The sequence below is a fragment of the Mytilus edulis genome, chromosome 5, assembly GCF_963676685.1.
Source record: "Mytilus edulis chromosome 5, xbMytEdul2.2, whole genome shotgun sequence".
NCBI lineage: Eukaryota > Metazoa > Mollusca > Bivalvia > Mytilida > Mytilidae > Mytilus > Mytilus edulis.
The window spans coordinates 88,703,209-88,715,463 of NC_092348.1; the positions used below are offsets into that span (position 1 = coordinate 88,703,209).

General features: G+C 32.6%; 1 protein-coding gene across 1 annotated transcript in view; it reads left to right on the forward strand.

Moving 5' to 3' along the window:
• Positions 1 to 6,734, forward strand: part of LOC139524734 (ATP-dependent DNA helicase Q4-like) — a 210,832-nt gene extending 204,098 nt beyond the window's left edge. The window contains exons 19-22 of the mRNA XM_071319782.1: positions 2,870 to 3,032; positions 3,264 to 3,450; positions 5,692 to 5,830; positions 6,442 to 6,734. Of these exons, the coding sequence (XP_071175883.1) occupies positions 2,870 to 3,032; positions 3,264 to 3,450; positions 5,692 to 5,830; positions 6,442 to 6,678 (726 nt within the window). The 3' untranslated portion in view covers positions 6,679 to 6,734. The remainder of the gene's footprint in view (positions 1 to 2,869; positions 3,033 to 3,263; positions 3,451 to 5,691; positions 5,831 to 6,441) is intronic.
• Positions 6,735 to 12,255: the final 5,521 nt, after the last annotated feature.

Sequence of the window (12,255 nt, forward strand, 5' to 3'; positions counted from 1 at the left end):
TGCTGCAGTGTAGAAATAAACCAAAAATACAATAGCAATGCTATAATACATGTATGTACGAATGAAACAAAACAGAACTTGATTAAAACTGTATGTCAAATACAAACATTCATGATTCAAACAATCACAGGAGCTTTTTCATATAAATGTGTTGCTATTTTGAAACTTCACACAAATGTTTCCTGATCGCTATTTTGCGAAATTTTCCTTTAATCTTACTGACTGATGTATTCCTGTCATAGCACAGTAGTTTATGAACATATCCATCTATTGGCGCCTGATTCTTCTATCAATTATTTGGTGTGTATGTTCCATACTTTTGTTTCTGCAATAGAAAGGACTAGAGAAAAAGTGGAGGTATACTGTTTTATCTCTGTCGATCCATCAATCAGTCCGTCTGTGCGTCCAATGAAAAGTGGAGGTATACTGTTTTATCTCTGTCGATCCATCAATCAGTCCGTCTGTGCGTCTAATGAAAAGTGGAGGTATACTGTTTTATCTCTGTCGATCCATCAATCAGTCCGTCCGTGCGTCCAATGAAAAGTGGAGGTATACTGTTTTACCTCTGTCGATCCATCAATCAGTCCGTCCGTGCGTCCAATGAAAAGTGGAGGTATACTGTTTTATCTCTGTCGATCCATCAATCAGTCCGTCTGTGCGTCCAATGAAAAGTGGAGGTATACTGTTTTATCTCTGTCGATCCATCAATCAGTCCGTCCGTGCGTCCAATGAAAAGTGGAGGTATACTGTTTTACCTCTGTCGATCCATCAATCAGTCCGTCCGTGCGTCCAATGAAAAGTGGAGGTATACTGTTTTATCTCTGTCGATCCATCAATCAGTCCGTCCGTGCGTCCAATGAAAAGTGGAGGTATACTGTTTTACCTCTGTCGATCCATCAATCACTCCGTCCGTGCGTCCAATGAAAAGTGGAGGTATACTGTTTTATCTCTGTCGATCCATCAATCAGTCCGTCCGTGCGTCCAATGAAAAGTGGAGGTATACTGTTTTACCTCTGTCGATCCATCAATCAGTCCGTCCGTGCGTCCAATGAAAAGTGGAGGTATACTGTTTTATCTCTGTCAATCCATCAATCACTCCGTCTGTGCGTCCAATGAAAAGTGGAGGTATACTGTTTTATCTCTGTCAATCCATCAATCACTCCGTCTGTGCGTCCAATGAAAAGTGGAGGTATACTGTTTTACCTCTGTCGATCCATCAATCAGTCCGTCCGTGCGTCCAATGAAAAGTGGAGGTATACTGTTTTATCTCTGTCAATCCATCAATCACTCCGTCTGTGCGTCCAATGAAAAGTGGAGGTATACTGTTTTATCTCTGTCAATCCATCAATCACTCCGTCTGTGCGTCCAATGAAAAGTGGAGGTATACTGTTTTACCTCTGTCGATCCATCAATCAGTCCGTCTGTGCGTCCGTGAGTCCAATGAATATTTTTGTCACATTTTACTCGGGAACTACTTGACAAAGATTTCTGAAATTTGGTTTCAGTGTTTATATTAGTCAGTTATACCGTGTGATGCGTTTTCAGAGTCATCACTAAACAACTTCCTGTTTACCGGACACTTGAATCATTTTACACATGAGAGCCCAGTTAAAAAATTTCGTCACATTTTCTCAGGAACTACAATACAAGTATTTCTGCATTTTTTTTCAGGGTTTATACAAGTCAGCTATACCATGTAATGCGTTTTCAGATTCATCACTCAACAACTTCCTATTTACCGAAATATTTGGCGGGGGTATCATCAGTGAGCAGTAGCTCACAGTTTTACTTGTTATTAATTTCGAATTATTTTTGATTAATAAAGAGAACTGTGATGAGTGCATTTTTTCATAAAATTGGAAGTAAATAAAATCAAAGATTCAATGCTTACAACTAGGTTCGCCAGACTTTCGATTATTTTACATATAAGATATACAAGTATAATTTTTACATATAAGATATACAAGTATAATCTAGTAGTTTTTACGATTTTTTTCTGTAAGCTTGTAGGTCAGTCGTAAGTTTAGAAAACCAACACATATATTCATTAAATCGAAAAACTGTCAGTATTGGAAAAAAGGTATTAAAATGAAATAATGTATAGTATTTGATTGTGGTTCTTTATCATAGATATTATTTGATTTTGTGTTCTTTATTTTAGATATTATTTGTTTGTGTGTTCTTTATCATAGAAATTATTTGATTTAAATTTGTAATATGACATAGGATTTCAGTACATTTGTTATGACCCTATTTAGGGTTCGGTCGTGGCCATGCTATGCTTCATTATGGAGGACTACGTGTATCTCTAAACTAGAATCTCCTGCTGTTTATATTTAGCCCTTGATTTCAATTGAAATATGTATGAACTATTTACGTTTCAAATATATCAGTTAAAAATAAATAGGGAGCTATAATTTTCAACGTTGGCATGCTTATACCACATGCCGTTGCTAAACGTTGCCTCTTATAATTATACACAAAACAGGGTTTGTCTTTAGCATACCATGATATGTGTTGTTAATGTTCCTGCTGTGTTTTCTCAGGGTCTGAATTATTTAATTAGTCGTACTGCTGTATCGCTTGCTAGTCAACACTTAGGTTGTAAATTCGAATCCGGCACAGAACAGGTGCTCTCGATTCCAATCCTAATTGACTAGGGTTGTCAGTTTTTGTATCGAAGGTAGATGGTTCTCTCCGGGCACTGGCTTCCTCCATCAAGAAAAACTGACTGCCATGAAATAGCACATTAGAGCTTAAATTGGCATTCAAAACCAATCAATCAATCAATCAATCTTGCTATTCATATACACTAGTACTATATCCGAACGAAATATTTAATTTAATTATTTTTTTTATTTGTATGCAGTGTCCTCCAGTTGCAGTAGCAATTGCTAAAGCTAAGAAAGATGGAATTAACTTTGCAGGGAAAACAGACATCGACTTCCCAGTTGTTGAGATTAGTGACTGTATGGGTTGGGACTCAGGTCCTGTTAAAAGGGAACTTAAAATGCTTATGTGGAACATGTCAGGTATTTTTCTACTATTAATAGACAACAGTAATGTGTAAATGGAATATTTGTTTACAATATTTTACTGAATAAATCGAAACTAGTAAATTTTAGCAGTTAAACCTTGAATAACTTAAAAGTGTTACAATTAACGAAAAGTACAAGATAACAAATATTTATGCCTTAATTCAATACTTTAGGAATGTTAAACGATGTATTTCAAATTGTATGTTTTGACAATGAATCTTATAGGTGCCAATGGTCCAAGGAGGACTGGAGTCATGGTAGAATTTGCCAATTTAGCGTTCCACTATCGTGCACCTGGTGATTTGACAGAAGATGAGATTGATGACGTCATCATGTCATTACATACTCGAATACAGAAGCAAGAAAAATCAGAACTTACAAACCTCAAGTATTTGTTCGATACTTTACATAGGTAAGGAATGAACATGTATTTGATCTCTATAAATTAAAATACTCTTTTGTTGAAACAAGAATTTTATATTCTCAATGCAATACTTTCCTCGTGGATAAATGACTTGCTACTTGACTGGGTTATTAAATTTTATGAGGTAATGAATGCAAAACAGATGATATCAACAGTGTGTATGAAACTGGTCTCACTTGTAGTTGAGTCCAAACTTTAAAAGTTAATAATTCAACATATCGTATTTCAACAACTGACAGTACTATAAACATGACATACTAGAGAATCAATCGGCTTTTTTTTTTAAATCTAAACATTATGTAAAAACTTTGAAACTTTAAATGCTAAATTGAGTTTATTACAAACTAAAACTGAGGAAAACACATCAAATATAAGAGGAGAACTACAACACAACAGGAACACAACATTATAATGTAACACACACATAAACGAAATATAATTTAACAATGGCCATATTCCTTACTTGGTACAGGACATTTTAAGAAACAAATAGTGGGTTGAACCTTGTTATTATTCAGGTGTTTTTTTAAAGATAAAAAAGAAGATGTGGTCTCCACTAGAGACCAAAATGACACAGAAATTAACAACTATAGGTCACCGTACGGCCTTCAACAATGACCCAAAGCCCATACCGCATAATCAGCTGTCGCATAAAGGACTGTTTACTCATTTTGTTTTTATCCAAACAAGAACTGGTTAGACAAGTTACACACTTGATTTGTACAGATAATAACAGTGGCTTAACATTCTACAAATAAACTGAACTGATCGTAATGGTCTGCAAGTAATATTTCTTAACAGTACAGATTTTACTTAAGGGCATACGATACAGTGTTGATCCTGTATTAACAGTTTGATGAAAATTTCCATATAGGCTATTTATTGCCTGATTAAAACAAATATGTAATAAAAAATATACCTTTATGTGCTACTTTTTGAGTTAAATGAGGTCGAAATTTTGTATATTTGCTTAAAATTCGGATTTCTGGCAGTATTTTCTCTTTCGAAAAAAAGCCATAACTTTTTTAATAAACACATATTGTTTTTTGTTAAATAATTTGTAATTTCTGATTTTATAAGTATCTTAAAAACGTAAACATTTTCTATTCAGAAATAACGCATATTTATCAAATGGTCATGAATTGAGAAAAAAACGCAATTTTTTGCTGTACATTTATCAACATTAAAAAAAAATTGCACTATTTACAGTTTTATAAAATTTGGTTCACATAATCTCCCTGCAAATTGAAACAAAATGTTGTTTTAAAAAATATGAGTCCATGTACTCGTTTTCAAATTAAATCAGTTTGAATGACAAAAATTAGTCGAAAAATGCATCTTTTCCCGATATGTCACAGTTTGACGTCGCGAAAATAACATTTTACGTTAGCAACGTCATTACCTCCCCTGTAACTGTATCGTATGCTCTTAAGTGACTAAGTATGCAAACTGAAAGAAAGACTGGTGATGACTTACTGATTTATTGTCCAGTCTAAATCTGCTCAGATCATACTGTTCCCCTCAGATGAAAATCTGTTTACTAGTGAATATAGTAGTTTAAATCGTTTTACAATATTTTTTTATGGCTTGTTAGCCATATTTAACCTTGGTCGTTTTATCTCCATCTGTAATTTGTTTCATTAGAAATGATGAGATTCTTCAGCAATGATTATCTATCCATTGACTATGTTTGATTTATTAATGTGACTAACCTGTAACATAAGTTCAAATGGAAATCAGGGAAAAGGCGGTCGCTGTGTTTGGAAGGTTAAATTTAACATATAGATGATGATAGAGCAAATTGTTAGCTTTAAAAAAATCATCCTTTTTTCTTGGCAAATTTTATTGATAACGACAATATTAAAAAATAATGTCCCCAGATAAAACAGATGTTAGGAGTGAATATTGCTCTCCAATTAATAAATCATAAACTTGCATTTTTACATATATATATATAGTATATTTAGTTATAAAAGGTATCAGGATTATAATTTAGTACGCCAGACGCGCGTTTCGTCTACATAAGACTCATCAGTGACGCTCATATCATAATAGTTATAAAGCCAAACAAGTACAAAGTTGAAGAGCATTGAGGATCCAAAATTCCTAAAAGTTGTGCAAAATTCGGCAAGTTTTTTCGAAAAATTCAAAGTTTTGTAAACAGGAAATTTATAAAAATGACCATATTATTGATATTCTTGTCAACACTTAATTCTTATTATTCGATAGTGTTTCACACAAAAACTTCTGGATGTGTGCAGATGATTTAGACGAAAAGAAAAATGACAAACTCAAGATCATTCTGGAAGATTATTTCCAAGATCAAACTGATTTTAAGGCAGCAGTTCTAGATGCAACGGAACCAGAGGTATTTCTTAACAATTTTACATTTTAAGAGAGTACTGAACACTAGGATTTAAATAGATTTGGTTCGTTTAATTTTCACACAAAGTAGACAAAACATAAACCTGTTGCCAATCTTAAACCCTAGCTCAAAATATAATCTTTTAAGAAATTTGACCAGCATAATGTACAGTAAAGTAGTTTGACCAACACAAATTCCTGTTATTGAAAATTTTCTTTCACTAACAGTATGTCATTATACCGTTGAGCTGATTTTGTATTTCAAACATTTGACAAGAAAAACAAACATGCTGAAAATTCATTTTAAACATCCAAACTGTCTGAATTAAAATTCGTGAGCATGCTCATGTTTGTTTCGGGAGGAGGGGGGATATATTCAAAAATTAATTTAAACATCGGTTGTCAGAAAGATTACACAGACAATTTAGTAATTAACATTGCATCATTACTATAATAGTGAATTCATTAAGTAGTGTGAGTATTCATAATGCTTTATGATAACGTTGCATATTTATGATGAAAATGTATTTTTCGGAATATAATAATTAGAATAAATAGAATAATTGTAGAACTAAAGAACTAATTGTTGTTGAACATTTACTTATTTACTTTTAGTTATCATCATACGAGTTGAACCAAGTGTCATCTGATATAAAACAGTTTATCCATATGTACAGCCAGGAACACAAGTTAAATGGAAGAGCTATTGCCCGTGTATTTCATGGTGTAGCAAGCCCCTGTTTCCCTGCTACTACATGGGGGCGTGTCAGACGATTTTGGCGCAGTAACATTAATATAGATTTTAATTTGTTGATCAAACTTGCAACAAAACTGTTGATTCAACTGCGATAAAAGTTGTCCTTTATGCTGTTAATAATCTTTGTATATAAATGTTTATTATTTATGAACTCATTTATTTCATTTGAAAGACATTATTTACATTAAGTCCTATTGATTATCTCTGATTGATTAACAATGAAGTTACAAAAAGACAGTATGATACATTCCTGTATAAAGGTGCTTTGTTTAACATTATAATTTTGTCTTAATCTTCTTTTTAACTGCCATTTTTTGTATGCTTTGAGAAAGTTGTAAAAACGAGTCTTATGTGTGCGTTGTATGTTGGTAAGACGGCGTAGGGGTCAACAATGTAGAAGTTTATGATCATATCAGTCGACGAATGAGTAAATTTCATATCTATTGAGATTATTGGGCCCAAATCCTTTAGTTCCTCTCTATTGACCTTGAAACTTCTGCTAAGGTTAAGGCCAGTGTAGGCAGAATCACTATATGTAGGTCAATGATAATTGTTATGCAGATATATGAGCTTTTGCGCATCTCTTTTTCTCGGAGATTGCTTGGGTCCACAATCTTCAGACATTTACTATTGAAATGAAACCTTCACATAGTGTATATTTTAAACGTTTGAATTTAGGCTAGTTTGACGGGAACCACTTATGATAAGTCATTGTTGTTGAACGTTTTGCATAGTTTACATTTTCAAATGTTACCATTATATTTTCAATATTACATTAAGGCGAGATATATCTCTGTCAACAGTTATATAAGTACTAACCTAAAAAGAAATCACAGTAGTACCGAACTCTTTAAGAAAATTCAAAACGGGAAGTCCCTTATAAAACTGTATATTCAAAAGCTCAAACTCATCAAACGAATGGATAACAACTGTCATACTCCTGACTTGGTTACAAAGGTATGTTCTCAAGTAGAAAATCGTTAATTAATTTTGTTTTATAGCTAGCTGAATCTGTCACTTCTAGGATAACATTAACGGTACCAATTTTCCTGCACCAGATGCGCATTTCGACAATATATGTCACTTCAGAAATGCATGTGGCTAAAATATTTGAAATCCAAAGCATATATAAAAGAAGAGCTGTAACCCAAAAGGTCCAAAAATCCATTATATCGACGACGATGCTGAGCAAAATAAACAGACTCAATAGGCAAAAAGGTCAAAACTTTGGACACAGCAGTCAACACTGTAAAAACAAACAAAAATGTAAGTCATGTAACAAAGAAACATAAAAAGTCATAAAGACAAAGGACATTAGCAACAATGAAAGATAAACAGCTAGGAGTTTAGTTTCACATTTTGGCAATGTCGGATTTTTCAAATAACAAATCTATTGCGCCAAAAACATTTTAGACAGTTGATGGCTAACTTAGTCTTCACATTTGGTTCATAGGAACACCACTATTTTTTTACATGTTTTGTATGCAATATCCTGTTTCACTTTCCGTTTTTTCATAGATGGACCATATCCATAGGTCCAGAAATGTTTTCTATCTTCTCAAACGCTTTTTTCACACGCACTTTTTAAAATTAATTTTACAAAAAAAAATTGGACGAAAGATATGATTTTATTTGATTTATTTATAAGATATATGTAAACATTTTCTGAAAAGGTATCACACCATTAGGGATTAAAATAATACTTTTGATCAAATTTTGAGGAACTATGTGACATCTTTATAATTACCCCCTTTCTGCAGAATTACTATTTTATAGCAATTAAATGGAGATTGTTGCCATGGATACTCCGATTTTTTTTAACCATTTTAACTAGTGGAAGATAATGATTACATAGATATGCATATGCACGTATATCTGACACCTGAGACTACTATAACACATAATGTGTTATAGTAGTCTCAGCTGACACGAACTTTATATTGCTACCTTATAATAAAGCCAGCACACCACTATGAAACTAACAAGCGGTTTGATCATTAATAGACTCAAACAATTTTATATTTTCTTGACGGTATTAAAAAAAAAAAATGAATGTATTGAAAAAATAATCTGAAACGAGTATTATAGGACCAAGTTTAGTATAACACTCTTATTCGAACTGCAGTGAGTGATGTTTATAAGCTCAATATATCGAAATCGAGATAAGAAGTCAAGATGTAACGGATTGATTTTAAATTGCAGTCTTTTCAAACGTTTTTCAAGTCTTTATAAAACGAAGGAAAGGTTAGCAATCGTTTATCTGGAGAAGAATGTAGGATGCAAATGAATTGAAACTAGCAGGAATTAAGCGATCAGTTAAACGATAAGTCACGGCACGATCATATAAAATCCAATACGAAATTAGGAGGATTACTGCATCAAAGTCGGTTTAAGTTTGCATGTAGTAACAACTGAATAGACCAAGATATTTATCAAATCCAAAACCAGTGAATGTGATAGGTAAAAAGTAATAAAGGAAAATCTTTCCAAATAAGACATGTTTTTTCAGCAATATTTAATTAAAATTTATAAAAAAAAAATGAGTTTAAGATGCTTTTTATTGTTGTAATTAGTAAGAATGCAATTTCAAATCTCAAGTTCCAATTGTATGTAATGATTTTATACAAATGAAATCTGTAACGGTACTGACAAGGCAGAAAATGACCTTTCCGTGTATAACACTACAAAGGGAATAACGAAGGCGTTATGTTTTGTATAAACGTTGATCCGATATACATTTCCCCAAGATTTTATTGCCAGCCTATCAGCATAAACTTTGCAACTCAGAACATCAATAGATTACATTGACTTTTTACTTTTTTTATAGTTTACTTTTTTTAATATAGGAATGATAATGAGAATCGTTTTTTTCTATGACCTAACCTTTATGATTTATGTCCCTCTTACTTAAACATATGCGAGACGAAGTTTCAATGCAATACCGTTTTTATTTACTATAACCTATCTGATTGGACAAACGGGTGCTCTTCTAACGAAAACAGAAAATAGGACAGTATAAGAGTAAAATATTATCTTGGATTTTTAAATCACACTCTTTCATTTAATACCATTTTACTTTTAAAAATCAAATATAAAGGTAGTCGGAAGATTGGGGAATTAAACTGGACTGCATAAAGCTTTAAATCGTTCTCTAAACAACAAAATTCAATGTTTGGAACTTTAAGTTGATGTCCTCCCTTTGCGTATTTTGGAATTATGAGCTTTTGATCATAGTGGATGAATTATGAATTGCAAACTGGTTCTTATCCCGTTTATAAAGTGAAAATGTATGTCCATTTTGGATGGAGGGATGAATCAATGGCACTAATACTTATGTAGACGAAACGCGCGTCTGGTGTATCAAAAACCCAGCCTGGTACCTTTGGTAACTATTTATATGGTTTTCTCATGTGTTTGCCAAAATTTTTTGACTGTCCTTTTGATAACTTTTATTGCTTCCTACAGTTATATCAAAGGATGGAAAGACATCATTGACTTTCTATTTTTCTTATTGAAATTAAAATGTAATTCTAAAAAGTCAAAAGCTGTTAAGCACAAAATGCCTTTACATAAGACATAATACAATAAAAAGATGACATAACATTTGTACGTTTTTCTCGATGAAAGTTAACACGGTCACTGCATAGCTGTCAGCTTGAATCATGAATACCAATCACTAACACTCTTTCTGTCAATAACTTTAGGTATGCTTCATATGCATCTCCCACACAACCAATCTCTATGCAATTTGCAATATAATTCTTTGTTCTTTCGTAAATTACTACGTGATATCTAAATTTTATGTGTGGCTAATATGCGTAAATAGTAGAAGGGCTAAGTCAGGAAAAGGTAGATTTTTTTATGTTCAATCTATTTGAATTCCACAGTTCTTACATGCTATAAATAAAGACAACAGTAGTATACCGGTGTTCAAATTTCATAAATCGATTGAAGGAAAACAATCCGGGTTACAAACCAAAACCGAGGGAAACCATTCACTTAAAGAGGAAATCAAAGGAACACGGAAGTTAAACAAAAACAAACGGCTTAATATTTTTTTTAAATCAAAATATTACGAAATTTTGCGACCGACTTCAGTACATTGTGTTATATTAAGTTATATAGGAAACAAAATTTCTGAGACACGTAACAATGACAGACGTATACCGCTGTTCAATATAGTCATAATTCGATTAACCTATAAATTAAAAGAGAAATTAGGTTACAAACTAAAACCGAGTGTAACACATCAACTTATTTACCTGTCTATCAGGGAAATCATTATTGGTTCCATACTTAACAACGGGATATTTATATAAGTACTAAAAACCATTTTGTTGACCTATTAAAGCTGATAACCGTGTACCATATATTGTTGTTTAACCGAAAAGAGGGCACTCACGAAGGACAAACGATTGCAAAAATCATGATCATTTAGCAACTTAGTCCTATAATTGAGCTTGAGTAGTTTAGTAACAATCAAAGTGTTGAGCAAACGTCAACGAACATGTAAACTTAGAGATTTTGTCATTATTTGATTCGTCAAGGAGCAGATTACTATGTTTCCGTTCCTTTATTTTATATGAACACTAACCTATTATCATAACCTTGGATTTGTTTATATTACATTTAAGATTCCACTTTGCCGCAAATGTAGCTGATATATCTAGAAGACGATACAATTCATTCTAGATAAGGACTATATAATCAGTAATCAATAGACAATTCACTAGCTGTGAGGATACTTCGAAGCCAAAAGTGCTTGCTTCAAGCATACTTACGAGGCAACTCATTATTATAGAGAAAAGTTACCGGTGAAAAATACAGAACTGTAAAATGATCAGAGCAGTTTCAAAACACTTTCAACTGTATTTCACAGATTTCACATGGCAAAGTTCATACACAGTTCACAAAAACATGACAGTTCAAATTCTTATCTGATCATTTGTTTCTGTCATATGTGTCTGCATAATATACAATTAGATTAAGTAAAATGCTAGATATGAAATACCGTATTTATCAGATATATCAGTATTTCTGAAGTGCGGTTATATTTGAGTTTTTATGAAGTTTAGATTTTAACCGATTAATAGCAATTAAATGTCAAACTTGCAATAAACCAAATATTTTATGATTGACCTTATACTCAAAACGAACACACCATAACAAGCATAAGAACTCATGCATTTCTCTGCAATGGCGATCGGTAGATTTTAGCATGTTTAGTTCTTACTACTACTCAAATAATTTCAAGACTACATTATTATAGAAGGACAGCTTGGTCATAAAAGATTTTTATAAGATTTCGTGATAGTCTTGTAGGTAGATAAGGAAAAATAATAACTTAAAGAATAAGTATTACTTAAAGCGACATACCATATCTAGGACATTCAATGAGTTAATTTAACTCCAAAAAGAATCGATACCCGTGCTTAAAGTATAAGTAGTAGGAATTGGAATAGACAGTATATTTTAGATGTCATTAACTATGAGTATCTCTATGTTGTAGATTCATAATGTCTAACAAACAGAGCTTTTCCGAGAGCATTTTTTTTTTTATTTCTTTAATTATACGTAATATACTTTGATTATCGCTTGACGGAGTCAAAAGCGAGACATAGGTATGCTGTTTCCGGTATTGGCGACGACAACGACGTCAGTGGCGGTGGCGT